Here is a 22,472-nt window from a genome sequence, read left to right on the forward strand (position 1 = left end):
AAAGAGGGAGATTAAAAATCATGTATGAGTTTAAAAAAATGGAAAGACATGTTTGCTTCTACTATTAAGCTTAATGAATGTTTGGAGCTTCTATGGATGAAAAGAGCAAGTTGGAACTTAGAAAGTTGTCAAATTTGATGCGCTGCAAAAGTGTTCAAAGATATGAGAGCACTGTGGGGGCAATAATAACCAATGTTTCATTCCCACTTGAACCATCTTTAGTAAGGAGATGTTCCATGACCCTCATGGGTAGATGAGTTCGTCTAAGGATGTTCTTGCAGGAAAAGAAGGTTGGTACCTTACACATACTATCAAATATTGTGTAGATGAGAATTCATTAGTCATTTAATGATCATGATAAATTGAAGATCTTGAAGTGAATATCTTTAATGATTGAAATTATGAGTATCCTTCTATATTAAGTGGGAGTATGACACTTCTTCGAAGGCAATGCAGGAGCTTAGAAAATTAATACTCAGAGGGAGTCTAAAAATACATGTGTGTGACTGCATGATGTTGATGGGCCTACTCCTATGTATATCATGAGGAAGTGATGACTTATCACCAGAAGATAAAAAAATTGATATCAAATTCAAAGTGAGTCCGACAAGAATCCTTGGGGGAAGAGAGCCTCTAGGGGAGTAACTAGACTTCCCAGGATCATCGTTTAGAGGGAGAATTTTGAGGTGCAATTCTCTGTGAATGATATCTTCTCTATCAGGAGAAGTTATAAGTCAAATTTATTGTAATGTATTCTTCTCTATGAGATAGAATTGAGGTGAAAACCTTCGTACGATCCTCTAACTAGGTTCATGGTAGGTACTATTTCACATATGATATGTAATGAAAGGTGACAATCTTTCATTGACATATATAAACAAAAGGTAACTATTATAAGATGATGACCTTATAAATGGTAGACCTATTATCACGATAGACTTCATTAAATTGTTATCCCAGAGTGATGGAAATCATGATAGCGAACTAATATAAGGTAACCATTGTAAGGTGACGATCTTATAAATGGTAGACCTGTTATCATAGTTCTTTGGGCTAGATTTTGCCGGACACTATGATAACGAACTTGTTATGGTTCTTTGGGCTGGATCTTGCCGAACACCATAGTTGCTACTATAGACCACAGTTAAGGTGGTGTTTTTTTAAAAGTAATGAAAATTGCTTCAATTGTGTTATGAAAGGTGAGAAATTTAGTTTCATAGTGAATTGAATATCATACTGAGATGACATCTCTTCTTATTCTTGAGAGCATAATGTGTTCTATAAATTCTCCCTAGCTAAGAGGAAGTGTTAAGGTTGTAGCTTCTATTAGATTGACTTTATCATGAGATACCTTGTTGATGGTAAATCATTTTAAAGATAAATATCTTACATATATAATATGTAATATATTATACATTATGTATTATTATATAATAAGATAATAATATATTACATATATGGTTAATATGTTAATATTACATATATGCTTAAAGATGTGTTATACATATGGTTATTTATTAACTAATAAAGATTAACTATTGAGACATGTCTCCTTTCATATTTATGAGTCATCAAATCTGCATCTGGAAGACATTAATCACATTGGCAATATTGCTACATTTACAGAAACGATCTTAAAAAAGAGCAGTAACTAGCCCCAAAATACATCTTCAGTTGATCTCTGATTAATCAACTATTGAGAACAATACCTTTCACCATAGCAAAGTGATGACAGACAAGTTGGCAACCATGAACACATTATTAATTGAGTCTTAATGGATTGGTGGACTACACTTGGAAAATTTGCCATCAAATTAAATAATTTTTCGGTAACCACCAAAGATTAGCCAAAACCATTATTATTTGTTTCGATATTCAACAATTAATTCGCCTCTCATTACAAATCATTTTTGGCTAACCACAAACATCATCTACATTTATTTATTTGTCAACAGGGACTTTTTTTTAATTCTCCACATTTTTCTTGAATTTTGATACGGCAAGGAAAAATCTGCCAACATATTAAAAAAATTCCCTGCATGGAACTAAAATAGTCGCCCTCGAGATGAAAATTTCCTGCCCATATAATGTTGGATTCACCAACATTTTACATATTTTTCCCAAGAGAGGTTTCTTAAAAGTTTCCCTTGCCAACTAACTTTATTTGCCTCAATGTTCTTTCATTCCTTGTGCATAAACACTCTTTTAGTTTCTCAAGTAAATAAAAAGAGATCCTACCTTTTATAGAACAAAATATGTTCCATTTGCAGTCATTGAAGATGATTTGTCTCAAATAAAAAATAACAAAGACACAACTACATAATTGCTTCATCAATTTTTATTTCGCAAAAAAAATAAACATAGCAAGAAGATCTTTTTCAGAAATAGAACTAATTCACAAGTGATGCCTTGTGTTGGGCAATTGGGCAAACTGGCCTGGCTGATTTAACCTTAACCGCACAAACCATAGATGTTACAACTTGTGAGAACTCTAGCCTTGGAAAGCACCATGTAGCACATGAATTTGAATAGGTAAAGAACAAACTCAAATGCATTTGTCAATAGCTGAGATTTGCACAAAACTAACTGGATGACAAATCCCCAACTGCATGATCCATTGATGATGTAAAGCTTGAGAGAACTCCTTGTAAAGGCTCATGAAGCATGTGAGCTTCAAGTATGAGGAACTTTAATGACACTCAATGTGCTATTACATCTTTCGATTTTAACTTCACCACAACTTTACTCCTTTTTTTTTATTAAAGCAAAAACAGGTTTTCAAGGGACCCTGAAACCCTGTACAAGGTTTCTAAAGATATTTAAGGAAAGCCCACAACAAGGAACAAAACAAGACATAAATGAGGGTTTTAATAACAGGCTCCCTCAACCTGGAACAAACAATGCTCTAGAAGAGCTACATGCAAACAAGACCCAAGATCCTGATCCAAGCCTACAACCATCCCATCATTAAGATTTACCTTTGGCCCCCTTCAGAGTGAAGGTCCATATCAAAAGAAGGTGAAACCTCTTGGGATGTTTTCTTTTTATCGTAATCCAACTTTCCACCTTAGCAACCGCACCCTACCAAGCCACTGAGTCCATCACAAAAATACTAAAACCTGTGGGAAGGGTGACATATTGCACAAACCAACAAAACCAGGACCATAGACAATCCAAATGCAAAATCAGCCAAAGGGACAACGACAAAAGACTTACCAAGAGGGCCAGCAACAACCAAAGAGACAACACCATAAACATCGTTCCCAAAACTAGGGAACCGACATCTGCCAAAGGGACAACATTAACACCACAGTCAACAACAAGATTCCCAATAAAATTCTTCTAAGAAGCAACCAGATCCGAACTGGTAGTCGTAATCGAAGTCAAAACAGTAGTAGGAGACATAAGGTGGTCTAGAGTGACTACCTGTGAGAAGAATTGCTGGGAAGAAACCTTCTCTATCGTATAATGTTGCACAGAAGAACCCTTCCACCAAGAGGCAAGGCTTTTAAAGTTTTGAAGTTCACATTGATCTGCTTTGTGACCAGTTTTAAAGCACCTCTTACTCATGAAGGGAATGCCTTCATAGTCTAACTATTGAATCTAGCAACCCTTAGGAGAATTGAGTTTAATCTTTGCAGGCAGACCTTTAGAAATGTCAGCATTCACCAAGATACGAGCAAATGTGGAATGAAACATGTCAAAAGAGTCCTCATCCACAAATAAAATATCCCTAATAGCATTACCCACAATCTCCATAAAAGGCTCAACCTAAAAATGAAAGGGAATGTTGGGAAGTCTGACCCAAATGGGCATCTTGTTAAATGTTTCGGAAAACGGGGTGAAGATAGGATGGTATGGCTTCATCAACATGGAGCGATCATCCCAGCTTAAAAAAAAATGATTACACAAAATTGTATTTCTATCCAGAACATTCTCAAATTTAGCAACAAAGAAACCTTTAGTCATAGGTAAGATACAAACTGCACCAGTAATGATGGGTTCCCAATGCTGAGAGATCCAAGAATGTAGTTCTGACAAACTAGGCCAAAACCCCCTAAAAATATGCAAATCAAACCACATATGGAGAACACATAAGCAACACCATCAATATTTGTTAGCATCTCCTCATCCAAGTCAATAATAACATGATTGTTGATAGGAACATGGCCAGACATAGAATCCAAAGAGCCCTTAACCCTACCACAATGCCAAGTATTAGGGACAGAATGATCAAAATCTTTTAAGCTTGGGCAACAGCACCCAAACTTTCCACCACAGGAGCAACTGTGGACGAGGGTGAAGTCAAAGGAAGACCGGCCGCTGATAGAGAAAGGGCTCCAGACAGTGCACCAACAACAGCGGAAGGCAAAGACTTAGAGGCCCTTGATGGAGGTAAACTGCCAATAGGACCCAAACCACATGCAGAAAAAAATCCAACACCGCCATTCACCTTTGCCAAGAAGCAGGGAGCAGACAGGAGCAAAGCCTTGGAAACAGTCGAGGATTTCATAATTGTTAAACAAGTGGGAGTGGGAGCCATCTTTAAAATAATAACAGCTTTCTTCCTTTATAATTGCATAATTTTATATTATTTATGTTCATTCAACTTTTGAATATTTTGAAAGAGACATGCAATTAGTCTTCTGACTGCTAGTTCATTCTGACCTGGACACACAAATCTGTGCCCACATGCCATAGTAAATATGAAACTAATATTGATGGCTCGCCTCAGAGCCAAGGATATCAATAAAATTTCATGACATCAAAGCATTTAACATTTTGTCCATATCTCCAGTTCAAAAAATGTTGATCTCTTTTATGAAGTATCTGGTTAGTATGTATCATGGATGAGGGCCATTCAAGATAACTTCAAAAAATGCCGGTCTCTTTTACAGTTTTGCCTAGATTGAATCCAGACAGTTAACACCGATACTGTTCTCAATTACAAATTATCTTTCTTGTAGCTTAGTTTGGATCACTTCTGGCTAAGTTATGTCACAGTGGTCAAAATTTTGACAGAAGGAATTACTTTAGGTTTCAATTTCAATTTTATTACTCCTCCATTGTCAACAAAATCTATTATTTTTTCTAAAGCATGCTCAGATGTTGAGAACAGAGGTATAGCCTTCTAAAACTTTATTATGGATGAGTATCCTCAAACATGTTTTGTCATATATGTTGTGGCTTCTAGGGAACAGGAAGCTCAGTCTTGATTTGCTTTTTCGAGTGCTCAGTTTCATGGGGAACACCGAAGACCCAGTCAAGGACATTCAAGTATTTCGAGCGGAACACATCCCTTTCTTGCGCGTAGCAATGCATGATAACAGCAGTAGATAAACTAAATATGATAACATCAACCCTTTTCAATTTCTTGGCATGAGGTAACAAGCCTGCGTCTGCAACAGTGGTGAAAAAGCTCTCAAGAGCACGGGCAAAGCAGTATAAAGCTATTTCCATTCGGCGGCTCTTCTTCTCTATCAATAATGCAAGTCCAGTTGGAAACTGTAAATAACAATACATAGTTCAGGAAACTATTAAAACCAAATTATCAAAGGAGGTGTATGGCATTATTACAACTAGTACAAATGAAAATAACTTACCGTTCCAGCAGCAACTGCAGGAAGGTTGCAAGTTTTGATTATATTGAATACTAAGCATGTACATGCCCTGTCAAAAAAATTTCATTGTTAATTAATGGACAGAACATCTAAAGAGTATGTGGTTAGATCCACAAGATCAAAAGCCAAGATTACTCAAGCCTACAATAAAAATGCACAGAGATTTAAAATCATACATATATCAACATCATCAACAAAAAAGTACACATGAAAGAAACTGATATACACTTGAATGGTGAGTTACAGCAATTTTCAGTTTGATTAGTGAAATAGTTACAATGCTAAATAAAAGATTCCCCAAATTTAGAGAACTGTTATCAATTATTTTAAACTAAGTTGTCAAAGGAATGGGAACAGGTACGCATAAATGGGTACGAATATCAATTATTTTAAACTACGTAGCCAAAGGAATGGGAAAAGGTACACATAAATGGGTACGAAATGCTGGTAAGAGTACATATGCTAAACAAAACAATTTCAAATTTCAAATTTTGAAACATATCATTCTACTTTAAATTCAGGTTTCTGTTTTAAAAACACCAAGACAGAATCTCATGATAGATAAGTTCAGAGTTCACTAACCAGCAGCCTAGATTTCAAAAATATCTAAAAGATCAAACTAGAATCACTAAACATTTTGCCATTGAAAAATAAAAATCCCAGATGTGAATCCACAGGAGAATCCTTTCAGAATCTGATTGTGATATGTTTTGTACCTGGAATCGCTGGGAAATGTCCCACAATTCAGCAACTTAGATTTTAAATGTACTTTTGCTACCGGATCCGCATACTGCAGAAACCTATATATCTCTAACTTCTTGACTACACCTTGAAATAATATGTTTGAGGATGTAAATTGTTAATTATAATCACCATAAGGTTTTTGGATAGAACTTTGTTGAAAATTTTCTCCATTTCTGTAGTTCATTAAGGACCACATCCATTCTCTTCCAACCATCTAAATAAACAACTCTTTTCATTTAGAAAGTGTTGGCACAGTTGTCACTGTTCATAGGGCGAACAGGATCAGTCCAACAGATTTTTGGTGACTCTGCTGGGGATTGAACGAGAAAGACTAATCAGTCGCTTGTAATGAAGTAAGATGGTATTGCCGCATGAGAATGTGTTTCCAGTTCTACAACCGAATCTTGGCTTCCAAGACACACAAGAAGATATTATTTCAGATTTGAACACTCTAGCCTAGAGGTGTAGACGAACTGCTCAACAATACCATCAGGTGAATCGAATTCTAGAAGAAGAAGAAGAATTCGGGGAAATCTTGCAAAGAGCTCCTATTGGTCAAAACGTTGTGGTGATCGAAAGAATAGTCCAAAAGAAATAGGCAAAATCTTGGTCACATCCAAGATCAAGTGAACAATAACTAGTAACATGGTTGATAAAAGGTACCTTCCTTTAAATGAAGGTTGGTGACTCTATTTTAAAGATTAATTATCGATGACTCTATTTGAAGGTGGCAACTTAGAATCATAATTTGGTACAAGGGAAAAAATGAAAGTGATAGTGACACTAATAGTGATGAGGAATACTTTTCATACCCAAAGAAATAGATACCTAATGAGCCTCTACAAGTTGAATTCTTGAAGAATTTCTATGGTGGCAGGGGGCTAGATCCTAGAATGGTTCATCCCTGCTTGCTGCAGATTTTTCAAAAGATTGAAGAAGACAATGGAAAAGATTATGATTTTATTTCTCATGATCAAGAATACTTTTTAGCAAAAGGTTCAACATATAAAGATAAAGAGGGCCTTGTTGAAAAATGCCTTTCATCTAAAACAGCAATAAATAACAATGGAAATGTCTCTCATCCACTTGTCTCTCAACAAAATCAGATTTTCATTGATCCTCAACAAACTAACTTCTTGAAGAGTTTCTATGGTGGGCGGAAACTAGATCCAGAAAAGATCCATCCATCTTTGCTCCAAACTTTGCAAAAGATAGATGAAGAAGATGGTAAAGATAATCATTTTTTCTCTCACAAGCCCAAATCATTTCCAAAAAAAAGTTCCACATGCTATTATAAGGAAGACCTTGATCATAAAAATGATTCCTGTGAATCAAGGATGGAAAATGGTGGTCAGAAAAGTAGTCCAATGCCTGCACCTATTGCTCATCAAAATAATACTTCCATTGATCCCAATCAGATTGAGTTTTTAAAAAGCTTCTATGGCAATGCACGCTTGGATCCTGACAAAGTTCATCCTTCTTTACTTCAAGCACTGCAAGAACTTGAGAAAGAAGACCCATGCAAGAATTATTTTCTTGGGAACAGAATGTCTCACGACCCAAATGTTAGAAAGGACTCATCTAAATCTTCATGCATGGAAGAAGACGGGGATCTACGTCTAATCAAGGAGATGGTGTCTATAGAAGAAGGGTCTAGTAAGGTATCAAGCATTATTGTAAAAATTTCAAAACCCAAGAGAATGTATTCAATCATCCCAATCCTAATGAGAAAGAAAAAGAAATATCAAATGTTTCTCAAGGAACTACACAAGATATGATCGAAGATGAGGGAAATGTGGATCAAGGTAAATTTCATACTACTTTTATTCCTACTTGGTGTCTCAATGCTTCAGACGATGACTTCCTTTGTGGAGAAGACCTTCCTATTCATTAACCCCTAATCATTAATGATGAGAACTCTATTGCTGAAGTCGATTTTTTAGAATATTTTTCACAATTTTCTAACATTACCACTGATGAAGACATAACCTCAAGTGAAATCTTGCAGACATATCTATTAACTCCTGAGATTGAAGTTTTTACTTTTGAGGATGTTGGGGAGTTTTCAGAAAATGGTATGATCATCACAAGAGTAGAAGATCATTTTCAAGAGAAAGATGATGAGTTGTCAAGAAATTCTTTTCAAGGTTACATGCAAGTGGAATATGAAGCTTTCCCATTTTGTGAACATGGTCATCAAGAAGAATCAATGAACCAAGTTTGTGAAAACATTGATGAAAATTTAATTATAGGTATGATGGAAATGGGAATTGAAGATAGGCTTCAAGTAAGAGAAGATGAGACATCAAGCTCTCACCCTTCCGCATGCATGAAACCTGAATTTGAAGCATTCAAGTTCACAAGTGGAGACTACAATGAAGAAAACATTGTGATGGCATCTCGCACTAGAGAAGTACTTGGCCTTGAAGAAATGTGTTGTGATCTAACGATTGAAAAATGTGAAGATGAAGGCATAAATGATGATTCTCTTTTAAAAAGAATTTGCCTTACATCAATATCAACTGATGATTAATTCTCCTGATCAGATAGACTCATTAGAGGATGTGCGCACTAAAATGGAAAAGATGATTGTTTCTTCTTTGAGCAATCTAATGGGAGAAGAGGAAGAAATACATCATGGGAAGATCCAATGTGACAAGGATGTGCATCCATATTGGAATAATTTCATAGAGAATACAAACACAATCATCCCCGTGGAAAAGAAAGAGTGTCTAGTGTCAAGAATAAATTCAGGAATTCATGATCACCAATCAATAGAATTTCAAGTAGAAGGCTTGTTAAGTAGAGAAAAAGATCATAACTGTATTTAGGAACTTGAGAGCCTTATACTTCCAACACTTTCAAAATGTAGTCATCAATGACATGCGACATGAGGCAGAGTTGATTCCAAAGTCAAAGATTTTTGATGAAACATGGTTATTTGGATACATACCTTTATCAAGTAATATGAAGCATGCTAGGAATCTCAGAATTGGAATTCAAAGAGCGAACTTATACTTGAGTTCATAGAAACTTGAAAGTGTCCACATGTTAGCGTGCCATGGCATTTATTTTCCCCAACTAGTAAATGGGTTTGCATGATTATACCTTGAGTCATTGGAGGTAGGGAGACCTACCTTGTACATAGTCTAGTTAAGAGTTTTTGTTGTATCCTTCTCTCCATTTTGTTTGGTTTTGTTCCCATTTTGTTGTGCTTAGTCCTCTTTCATGTATTTATCTCCTTTTGGGTGACTCTATAACCCTTGTGATAAAACACTGCTCTTTCTTAACTATGGATTCCTTCAACATCCCGCACAGTCCTTGTCCCCAGATAGAGCCAACTTTTACCTGAATATTTTTGAGAGTTAATTAAATTAGTTGCGGGGAGATAGAGAGATTATTTTCCTTCTTTCCAAAACATATTCTCTCTCCCCGTACTACCTCTCTCTACGTACTAAAACTTCTAGAGAGAAGTTCAGATTTGGGTTGCTCTCTCTCACACAAAACTTTCTCTCCATATCCTAAATATACTCTCTCACTACGTACTCTAACTTTTTACCCTAATCTTAACTTGTACCAAAACATAAACAAGAACCAAAGTGTGTACACTCAGGCAACATGAGAACGTCTTTGTATAAATGAAGGTAGTTGATGATCACAGAGGACAATGGTGGCAGAGTATGCAGAAATGAAATTTCTACAGTGCCAACTAAGTGTGAAGTTTTTGAGGAGATAAGCCAAAGCGATTGCTAGTGTAGAAATGCTTAAAACTGCACTGTTGAAGGTGACCACATATTCGGTAGATGAAGAAAGGCATTGTTTGTTGATTCATTGGTTAGGAACCCTCCAATTTGGTCTTTTACAAAGAAGATGGTTCCTCCCCACTCACCATGAAGGTATAGAATAAGACAATCAAATCATGGGAATTCCTTGACATTATGTTCTCAAGAAATTGCAGGCGGCAGATATAAAGCTGAATAACAGAGCATGTTCTCCCCAGCCAAAGCATGTAACTCCATTGCATCTTTTAGCAAGCTACGACATTTCATTAAACCAAAACAAGGCATGTGAGCTGTTTAATTCCAACCACAGGCAAGGAAAGTTTGAAGCAGAGGAAAGACAGACCTTTGTTCAATAGTCTTCGCAAAAACCAAGCATGACCATGTCAAAGGATTCAACATTAAACCCATTTGACAAATTATTAGATACAGAACCGAGGATGCCAAAGGGGAGATTGTAACAACCCGTACCAGTACTTAAATAAATCCAACCAGCACTATACTGTCCTGAACCTGACCTTTCTGTTCCCTTTTAAATGAAACACTTAGAATACGGATGCACTTAACAAAAAACCAGCAAAATGAATAACAAATGATATTCAAATAGATATTTGCTCAACTTATTCTCAAATAACAGATTCAAACATACATCTGTATGCAGATGAAAAATATGAGCAACAAGTAAAATCCTGAGCTTTCCAATAAATCTTTCTTTTCAAGCTGACATTAAAGACTCAAGCATTTGAACAAAGCAGTACAAATTAAAACACCAAACCACCATCCTTTCAACAATCCAGAAGCATGTTGTTATCTTATACATCAACAAATATGATAACCAACAACTTCCAAATAACTTTAAATGTTATTGTATTATACAACAGCAATACAATAACCCTCCAACCACAAAATCCAATCTTATACACAGATATTACAGTCAGATTGGAAAACAAGATAAGAACCTAAAAGCTCAATGAGACACCTGTAATGATATCTCCACGGGCAATGGGTTTGCGTCCACTGCTTGCCTGCACGAGGGGCTACGTCCTCACATGGGCTGAAAGCTGAAGCTTTTTGAAGCTCTCTAAGAGAGAAACCTGGACTGAATAGTAGAATCAAGCATACCAAAAGAAAGGGTCTCTTCTCCTTTTATTCTCGCAATTGTGTCTCTTCGACTTCCTTTCTAGCTTTTTATCTTATCTTTCTTTGTCATCTATTGCCAACTTGGAATATTAAATTGACCTCTAAAATAAAGTCTTAGCTCTCATAGTCAATTTTAATATTATAAAGATGTCCCCTTTAATATTTCTAATGTCCCCAAAAAGGGATATTACAAATCTCCCCTCCTTGAGATTGCTTGCCCTCAAGCAATTAGGACCAGGATCCCATATGAATCTGCAATTTACCCTGAAGCCAAAACTGAAAACAATCCCGGCCGAACTGTGAAGCAAGGTGCCACTCTACAAACCACCCATCAACCGGATTCCTGGATCCCATATTACTCTATGAAGAAACGTTGCACCTGTAAACTGTACAACTCTGATCATCATCACATCCAACCTCAAACTGAGAACTACTGTAAAATCCTCGTTTAACCATAGATACATATTGCCAACACCTAGATCCCAAATCACCCCATACATCGTGTCAAACCTGTCACCGCTTGGATCCCAAAACAATCAAACCCCACATCCATTCGCCATATAGAGATAAAAATACCTGGTAGCGTCTATAACACATCTCTTTACAGCTCCTGCTAAACTCCCATGGATGTGATAACTAACCAAACAATCATGCCAACTAACACCATAGTCGTCCTGTAACCATGTACCCATAAGAGAACTTTGTGACATAGAAGTAGCCAACCATGTTGGATATATATCAGCATGATGTATAACCGACAACTTTCCCTGCAAGTAATCCCCCACAAACAACTGAGTTGGATGCTTGCATCCGCTAATCCCACCTTCCGAAGATGGTGAATACCCATCCCACAAAGGATGATATAATTCTGAAACCAACCCACACCAATGCATCATCAAGTCCTTCGTGTGTGGGTCAAAAGAAAAATGATGAGCACTCCTCACTGTGTATTCGCGGTAAAATGCTCCAACCTCAGTCAATGGCTCATCACTAAAAACACTTGAATCAAGCAGTTGATCCCTCTAACTTTGAAAATCAACAAGTCGGCATCCAAAATCAGCTGTATGGAATGAAGTGACAAATTTGCTTCCAAGGGATGGAAACAAATCAACATGAGAGCTATACTTCCAACCGGATGACACTTTGCGAATGCCCTGTGTGGATGACGGAGTAGTGTCGTGTACTACCACACAACTCTTAGGAGAATCCACCATTGTGACACAAGAGCTACCAGTAAATTGTCCTGCATCAACTGTCATGATACTAACCTCAGGAGAACTCAATACAACTAGTGGTTCTCTACTGTTCTCAACCAAGGTACTCATCCCAGCTGAAACCTTTGTACCTATATCTGTGATAGATGTAACCACATCCCCACTACAACCCGTGGATATAAGATCCTCATCAACTGCCTCTATATGTAACTGTACTATATCTGTAGCTGGTGGAGGCTGTGCCAAACTCAACTCCTCTGTAAGCTTCTCAATTTGTAATTGTGACTCTTGTAGGGCCAATTGGGCGCTCTGCAACGAGTCCAATGCCACATCAAGCTCATCAGTGAGCTTATCAATCTTCTCCTCATTTTCCTGCAATGCAACATAACAAATGCGATCCTATTCGAGTAGAAAATCTCTATCTGCAAGTAGTTGTAGGTAATTTTGTTTCATCATTCCAATCGCTTCTCGGAGTGCATGTATCTCTACAAGGGAAAAAACACTATCACCATGCGCATTTGTCAAAGGAGTACTCCAACCATAGGTGGCCAACATTTGACGAGCAACATCAAAATGCTTAATGGTTGTGGCAACCATCCTGTCATTAACCTTCAATTGGCTTGCTAAATGATGATCCCCTTGTGACGGAACATATCCTCACAAATCTTCCCATTTGTCATCCGCGCTGTGATATGAGGTTGAATCAAAGTCACTCTCCATATGATCAGCAGCATCATGTATGCTATCATCTAGGCACACCTCAATATCTAGGGTTTTGTTGCTATGCACCTCATAGGATGGCTCAACTGGCAAGGTAGAAGTTGCTGATATAACAGTATCTTAACGCACTTCCATTTCCAAGGTGACTGCGTGTCCATCCACATCATTATCTTGGGATTCATTGTCATCAAATGAATTTTTTGATTCGTTTTCCAAGATCTGATTTTTGCTCTCTATAAGGTCAGCTATATGATGGTCACTAACTGTTGGGAATTCATCATAGAGGCTTCCAGATACTATAGAGACCTCTTGTTCCTCTTTCTCTTCATTCTGTGATGTAGTCCTCTTAAAAATAGAAACCATACATCGTGCTACTTTGTCTAGTTTTGCAGGGTCTGAAAACAAATCATTCATCCTTTTCTGATTTTTATCCAACCGTTTCAAACTTTGTTTAAGCTTCTCCATATTCTTGTCCCACTACCTCTGGGTACTTGAAGTAAACATGATTAACCAACTGATGCAAATGCTGAGGATTACGTGACCACTGATTTTGTGTCTCCAACTTGTAATAACAGTCCGCCAACTCAAAACCCCGTGGAAGGTATACAACTTTCTAGAACCACTAGTTTCAACTACTTGCGAAACTTAAATCTAAGCATGTCTCTTCGCTGACTACCCACTGTAATATTCTCTGCAAGTTCTGATCACAGAGTTTTGAAACTGTAACTAGTAATGTTTCACAGCTGTGCTGTTCTAAGCGCAATGTTGACTGATTATTTATTAGCCTCACTCAAAACTCAGTTTAAACTATCTCTGTTAATCAAAAATAAAATATATGTATGTCTTAAAATTTTGGGAAGACATAGACTATCCCTTCCTACCTCACACCCTTATGTAGCTGAACTAAATCTCTTCGAAGTCCATTGATGATGCTGTAATAATCTTTGCTTAAATTTTTGGAATTAAACACTCAATTGACCCTGCTGAGAGATTAGCTTTTCCTTTGTTAAAAATGGAGACAATTTATCAAACAGTTTGCAAATTAAACTCCCTGCCAACAAAACTTATATCTAAATAGGCACAGCATTCACTCTACTTTTATTCTTAGAATCTTTTGCTGTTCTCTAGCGGAGATAAGGAATGTTTGCCTGTGTGAAATTGAAGGGGATTGTAGTGATTTGCACTCAAAATTTCCTTTGAAATACTGAAGGTTTAGCCTTTGACATTAAACCAAACAGTTCATAGGCTGCCTAAATATAGTTTGATGATTTACTGCATTAATTCATAGAGTTCGATTTTCTCAACTGGGCATATATAACCGTTGTCAGGAGTTCTTATTCTCAGCAAGCAACATACATTCAGAATAAGAACACACTTACCCTCAACATTCATAGACCTGTTGCTACTGAAACTGTCCAATTCTGAAAGTGAGTTTAATAATCAAATGCTGAACTTGGATGTATATTAACCGTATGGAAATGTTGTCCAGAATAAGTATGAAGCCGGCCGAATTCCCTTCAACATAACCTTGCTGGAAGTCGTTTTAAACCCATTCACTGTCCATGTGTTTCCTGTGTATAAGTCTGGACGAATCTCTTTCCTGTTATTCAGCCAGTATACTGGACGTTGCAAGTAGTGGAGGCTTGGTCATACTCCAAACACCTTTATCCTGCCAGACGCGATTAAGGAAAATCCCTGCGCTAAGTTTGCCTTTGTCACTATGCCGTGTGCCCAGTTGGATGTCTAACTCTTCGCTAGCACTGGTCTAACCTTCCCAGCACATGAATGATGAAACCCATCCCAATGGAAAGAATACAAACACAACCCGTATGGTATATTGCAAGACATTTTTCTGGTTATCAACTATCTCGGCCGTATGAAAACTTCCTTGCTGCTAGTTTATCCACCTAGACACCCTCAGTTTTAGAAAGAACTCAATACTCAGCCTTTGTATTTATGTCTGACGTGTATGCCCATACTCTATCGATTCCTATAACTCTGCGACTCCCACTTGGATGCAAAAATGACACAACGATTCTATCCAAGCAGCCTTCCACTTGGTGTCTTACCTTCATTGGATTCTTACCCTTCCAATTACAATCGCGACTGCCATTGGTCCCTTGCAAATGCGTTATGTCTGCCAAGGACGTTATATTATACAAGACTCGACAGGTGCTAATGAATAGGAAACTTCTTCCACATTCTATCGTCGGTTTTAAATCTGTTGTCGTTTTTTCCTTTCACCCGCCAACCAACTCGCGCATGATCTCCGCGTGTTCTTGTAACGTTACATTAAGAACTCAAAAACTGTCCATAGTGCAGTTGTCATCTTCTTGTAGCTTTTGCAAAAATTCTTCTTTGAAAGCTGTCGTTACTAACTTTCTAAACAACATGGCTCTTTCCAAATATTTACTTCAATAATAATCTTCCTCTCACTTAACTCTCTGCTAGGATCGTTACGCAATTGTTTGTCTTTTTCATCCAAAGGAATAATCGCACGATTCAAACACAACTCTCAAATAGAAGGAGAAGCTATGGTTTATTTAAACTCCTCCGCTAATTCGAATCGGCTTTCAATACTGCTTTATTGTGTCATCATACAACACTGAGTAAATGCTATTTACGTTCCAAGAATTATAGAGAAGATGTTCTTTGTTCTTGTTCGAAGAAACTTCCCTATCTTGCATATCTTGCACAAACTCGCACCTAAGACAGATGGATGAATATACAGACAGCTTGTAATCAGCCTCAACTCGACTCTGAAAGGCCCGGTATTTGTTTCTTTCCTTCCACGAATAATAAAATCACTGTAATCTGCGGTAACAACTTCACCCAGAAAGCCAACGTCCAGAGGAAATGGCTGCAATTGTAAGTTTTTCTCGTTTGAATGCTACATTGAAAAATGAGGACTCTGTGCAAACTCACAGCCAATACAAAGTTCTTAGCCAAATAGCATTCAGCAAAAGCTTTTGGTTTCTTACTATTTCCTTATTCACCTCTCAACATTTATCATGTTCGCAGAATAGAGAGAATAGTTGGCCAAATAGATTTGGGCATGCAATATTTTGACACTTCAAGAATTAACAAATTAAAATATTTTCTGCAACTGGTAATGATAAGTCCACGATATTCTATCTTCGTAATCAATATGAAATTTGCAAGAACTTGCACAACGATATAATAACAAGCTCCTTCTATGAAGATTTGGCCCCGAAGGTTCACAAAAAGTTAATCTTTATTCTAATTGTCTGATAAAAACTCCACACTATGTAATCTTCTACAATGTCATTTCACATCAGGGAATAAGCTCCTAGGATAAATAATTTCTGACTTTGGAAATGATTAACCCTTTTTGAAAATATGTCCCATAGGCTAGCAAGATGCATGGCTTTGATACCACTGTAACGACCCATACCAATACTGAAATAAATCCAACCAGCACTATACTGTCCTGAACCTGACCTTTCCGTTCCCTTTTAAATGAAACACTTAGAATACGGATGCACTTAACAAAAAACCGGCAAAATGAATAACAGATGATATTCAAATAGATATTTGCTCAACTTATTCTCAAATAACACATTCAGACATACATCTGTATGCAGATGAAAAATATGAGCAACAAGTAAAATCCTGAGCTTTCCAATAAATTTTTCTTTTCAAGCTGACATTAAAGACTCAAGCATTTGAACAAAGCAGTACAAATTAAAACACCAAACCACCATCCTTTCAACAATCCAGAAGCATGTTGTTATCTTATACATCAACAAATATGATAACCAACAACTTCCAAATAACTTTAAACGTTATTGTATTATAAAACAGCAATACAATAACCCTCCAACCACAAAATCCAATCTTATACACAGATATTACAGTCAGATTGGAAAACAAGATAAGAACCTATAAGCTCAATGAGACACCTGTGATGATATCTCCACGAGCAATGGGTTTGCGTCCACTGCTTGCCTACACGAGGGGCTACATCCTCACACGGGTTGAAAGCTGAAGCTTTTTGAAACTCACTAAGAGAGAAAACTAGACTGAATAGTAGAATCAAGCATACCAAAAGAAAGGGTCTCTTCTCCTTTTATTCTCGCAATTGTGTCTCTTCGACTTCCTTTCTAGCTTTTCGTCTTTTCTTTGTCATCTGTTGCCAACTTGGAATATTAAATTGATGTAATGTCCCCGTTTTGGTTGACATCGTTTTGCGTGCCGGATCAGTCTATCACGGACTCTCATAGACTGGTGGTTGTGATGAGAGAGTCATTTTGGCGTTTATTTGAGGATTGGATGGCTTATTATGCTCTTGGAGATATTATTTTATCATTATTTTTTATATGCGGCCTACATGTTATAATTTTAAGTTGAGATTGCACTTTTTATTTTATAAAGTTATTTTATTATAAAAGTGCATTATAATGAGATTTTATAATGGATGTTTCTAGAAGTTCTTAGTAACTTCTTAGAAAAGGATGCTTCTAGAAGTCCTTAGTAACTTCTTAGAAAAGTAAATAAATAGAGGGCTTGGCCTCTCATTTGGAGATGGGGAATTGATGATTCTATTATCATTCTCTTTGAGCATTTGTGGCACCATCCATGTCTGCAAATATTTAGCATAATCCTTGAGAACGATACCTCTCAAGAGATTGCATAACTGAGGAAGTGAAAGACCTTCTGAAGGGTTGCACTTTGGAAGTGGTATTCAACCATTTCGAGTTGAGCTTAATTTGAATACTCAGACTACCTGAGGGTTTGAGTTTTTGAAAGTAGTTCAAAAAAGCAGATCCGAAAAAGCAAAGCGAAAAAAAAAATCTGATAAAAGCAAGTGAAAAAGTAGAACAGAAAAAAAGCAAAGTAGAAAGATAGCATTGGAGAAAATTATTACAGCTATCTACAACCAGGTTCCTTTGTTAGCATTGCATTTTAGGTGTTACAAGTTTCAGCTGTAGGTGTGCATTATACCAACATTATCATTTTTGTAATCCATGTAAATGCCAAGAGTCTTGGCCATATTTCATGAGCATTGTATTAGAAATTTCATTGCAATTAAAGAGATAATAGTTGCTGGTGTCATTTGAGCAATTCAATATCGTTATTTATTAGCTAGTTAGTTTGCATATCAACTGTTTGTAAAAATGTCAGTTGGCTGTAGGTGTTCATTTCTCATGCTTCAATCATATATATGCATTGAATATTGCCAAAATTAGTTGCACATTCATGTTAGGTCATTGTTTAGTCAATTCAGAGTCTACTTGCAAGCATTTTTATTGATGCTAACTGAAGGAAAGAGCCATAAAAACAAACTGAAATTTTATATCAGTCATATGACCTTGTATTCAAAGTGTTTTCTTGAACCTTTATCAGCATTTTGGGATCAGATTTGAGCAGGGTCATTACAATTGACCTCTAATAAATAAAGTCTTAACTCTCATAGTCAATTTTAATATTATAAAGATGTCCCCTTTAATATTTCTAATGTCCCCAAAAAGTGACATTCAGAGATATAAAAGGCAATGAACTGTTTGATATAATGCTTGAAAGTTGACCTACAGTGCCTTGCTACTAGACACGTGAGCAGAGTGCCAAAGTGTTTGAGGTTTTTCCTAAAATATTGGGCTGTGATTTCCAGCAAGAAACCCATGTTGATGTAAAGAGCCCCAATCTCCACCAAGGAAAAGAGTAGGCCATGATGATGTTGAAATGAAGAAAGGGGATTGGCTTTGTCTAAAGTATGATTTCTTGAACTTCTCAAAGAATAATGTTTGCCTACAAAGTGAGGTGGAGCATCCCAGAAGGCTATTAAATATTGGGGAATGGGAATGCCCAGGGTGCAACTTTCTAAATTACAGAAGAAACATGACTTGTTATAATTGTGACTGAAAGCGCCCTGAGGATGAGTACACCAAAAATGTTGGAAAAGTTAGAGATGATAACAATTTTCAGGGATCTAGATATCCAAATGCGAGGTTGGAACGAACTCTTAATATGACCAGCTCTATGAAATCTTGGAATGATGACTTTGATGGTGATGGGTCGGATGGAGCAGAAGTTGCTGCCTTTGAACATGGAGATAGTTTGAAAAGCAAGGAGGGCCCTCTTATGAATGTGAATAGTGAGAGTTTGAAAAGATTGAGTGACCGCTTAAATCATTATTTTACAAATCAACATGCCACAAAACATGTCGTTCCAGCTCAAGCACTCATGATGATGACTGTGGTGATAGCAATTATATTAAATTGTTCATGGGCATAGGGATTCTCATTTTAATTCATCTCTATATAGTTGAAAAGGCTTTTAGAAAAACTTTCACGTAAAATAGAGGTGGGGTGGGGTTCCTTCAGTTCCTCCCATTTCTTATTCCATTAGTTATAGTTAGGCATCAAAAGTTGGAGTTATAAAAGTTGAAGTTAGTTATGAACCATCTTTAGTCTAGTCAAAACTCTTAACTTGGCACAATTGTCACTATTCATAGGGCGAACAGGGTCAGTTTCAGAAGTAACTATCAGAGTGACAAATCTGTTTACCAACAAAAGGTAAGATAGATCATGATGAGTACTTGCCAGATTGCTAGTAGGAAATTAGCTCGGCAATGTAGTCACTGTAAGCTGGATTTCAATAGGAAAAAATAATCAAGTAAACAAAGAACAATCTCGTTTCAAGTACGATTGGAAGAATGTTGAGGTTATGTTATAAGTTAGCTGTAAGTAGCACATGGGCTTGCTTTTTTATTAATCTAGGTCTGACTTCATGAGATTGCATACACTATGATTAGTGGTTGGTGGAGTTTGCTTCTTTATCTTCCTAAAATAGTTTTTTTTCCCTCCTTTGTGGGCCTGAAATAAAGAAAGAATATTAATGCCTACGAACAACAAGTGCTCAAAAGAACAGAAAGCTACAATAGAAAATAGGAATGATAGTAGAAATCCATGAGCTGAAAAGTAACAAGTGCTCAAATTTTAAAAGAACACAAAGCTACAATGGAAAATAGGAATAATGGTAGAAATCCATGAGCTGAAAGTAACAAACGCTAAAATATTGAAAAACCATAGCTAGGGGTGGTGAAACCAAAACAAGGAACAGCAGCAGGAAAAGAAAATTATAAAGGAAAGCTCCTTGATGAACACAAAAAGGAATCCAGAAGAGACCAAAGCCGGTGATAAAGACTAGAAATCGAGGCTAGTGCTGATGTATGTTTAGTATGAAGCAAAATGTAGTTAAGATCTGATGTCATAGGAGAGTGATCGGGGATGATGATCTAATTGGACGATTGTAGGGTGTAGCAGGTAATTGCCTTGGAAGCTTTTCTAATATCCACAAGCCAAGAGACCTCAATAGATAAACAAGCAGTTAAGTGAATGTGTCTCAATAGCCCAGACTGTGATTATCGGTGTCAGAGACCAGCTGATTTTCCATTCTTGACATAAGAATAGGTGGACTAAGGAGCACTTGTTGCAGCGACCACAATGTAGGGGCATCATTTCACTTAAACTATATGTGAAACTGCAGTATGTAAATAGGAATTGAACATCTAAAAAAATGAAATAGGCTGAAAGGAGGAAGACATCAATCTAACAGACATGGTTGAACGGAGGGAGAGGAATGATATCTAACCTTGAGCTAGACTAGTAATGGGAATGGGTTATGAACTTCTGGGTCTACCATTCATGGTTAGAGGAAATGGGTGGTTCTTGTGAGCCAGTACTCATTGTACACGGGTTACGAAGATTTGACTCAATGTCAAAACTATGCCGATAAATAATCACATTCTCTTCTCCTGCACTTGCAAGCTAGTGTTATAGGAAAAGCAATACTTTATTTCTTTTATGCTACTCTGCTGTGTGACTTGTGTCACTACTTTTGTTTAAACAAAAGACTTGAACAGAGTCTATGGTGCTTTAGCCTATTTTCAAAGAAGATAGATAATCAAATATAGATGTAACATAGAGTGATGGTTAGCAACTCGGGTGCATAAATCTTGACTGAGAGGTTTTGCACTAGTTTATTGCAATAGGGTGTTTTTGTTAAGGCTTTATATGTCTGATAAAAAAATTATTTTTTGTGTATCTATAGGAAAAAACTAAAAGAATTGAGGCAAAAGTTCAGGTTTATTACCAAATATAGAACTGATTCCTCACACATGGATAGGAGTTATTCTACATAATTTAGGAGAATAGAGAGGAACAACACTCTTCTTCTGAAGTATATTCAGCTATGTGCCATAGACAGATACATTACAGTCACATAAAAATGGGGTTTGTTGACTTTTCTGACTAATTTTTTTACCACAACTAACCCAGTGACTGCCACTTAACTGATTAAACTGTTGATTATAAAAATAGACAGGTTAGCATCAATAAGAAGGTACACTTGTACTTTTTCCTAGTAAATCTGACTCTCACAAATGGCAATTGACAAAAACTTGTCATCACACTCGGTGTTTTAAATTTTGAAAAAAATTGAATGACCGAGCATTTCAGGGGTGCAGGGCGATTTTGCATCATCCAAAAATATTTATATTTTGGTGAATAAAATAAAATAAAATGCAACTATATATTTCCATGCATCAGGAGGACATAGGAGGTTGATATTATTTAATATTTGTAGCCTACGTTTAAAAGCAGTTGCAATTTTCAAGAATGGACACATTTTCCTATTATTCATAATGCAAAATCAAGAAAACATCCATCTTGGCTTCCCCATTAGGGGAAGAGCCATGCTTGACATGTATTGAGTGATTACAAAGAAAATGGGAAAAAACGCCTCTTTAGGGGCACTCTGTTTAGAAAACTGAATAAAGCACCTCTTTAGGCACCCTCTTGGTAAGTTGAAAAGTCACCTATTGGCTGTGTTGTTTTTCTTCTAAGTTGCCAATCCTGGTTCAGGTTCGAGATTCTTTCAAGTTTTTCTTTGGGTGGGTTTGAGTTAGTCCGTACTAAAAAATAAAAATACATACATACTTCAATATATGCACCAGCAAACAAGTTCATACACCACTATGCTAATAGTAAAGCAACATAGCAAAATACACCACCATATCAATGTTTCAGTCTAGAAATAATAGTGTGAATATTAACAATCAGCCATCACTAATCATATATCATCAAAAGTCACCAAACATATCATCTTCCTCCTGCTGTGGAAAACTCCAAGCACAAACAGTGCCACTTGCATCAATGCTAGCATTCTCAACCTCAGAAGCAGCCTCATTATCAATAAGTAGCTCATGATCATCATCATCAATTGCAAGTGCA

General features: G+C 36.7%; 1 protein-coding gene across 2 annotated transcripts in view; it reads right to left on the reverse strand.

Annotated features, from left to right (window-relative positions):
* Nucleotides 1-4,544: 4,544 nt before the first annotated feature.
* LOC149573206 (uncharacterized) overlaps nt 4,545-22,472 on the reverse strand; it is a 191,676-nt gene continuing 173,748 nt past the window's right edge. For both annotated transcript variants that reach the window (XM_089814389.1, XM_089814390.1), the window contains exons 8-9: nt 5,604-5,670; nt 4,545-5,505 (exon numbers count right to left, since the gene is read on the reverse strand). In XM_089814389.1, the coding sequence (XP_089670515.1) occupies nt 5,191-5,505; nt 5,604-5,670 (382 nt within the window). In that variant the 3' untranslated portion in view covers nt 4,545-5,190. The remainder of the gene's footprint in view (nt 5,506-5,603; nt 5,671-22,472) is intronic.

The sequence above is a fragment of the Cupressus sempervirens genome, chromosome 2 (assembly GCF_028749045.1).
Source record: "Cupressus sempervirens isolate cs-2001-9-10 chromosome 2, ASM2874904v1, whole genome shotgun sequence".
In the NCBI taxonomy this organism is placed as follows: domain Eukaryota; kingdom Viridiplantae; phylum Streptophyta; class Pinopsida; order Cupressales; family Cupressaceae; genus Cupressus; species Cupressus sempervirens.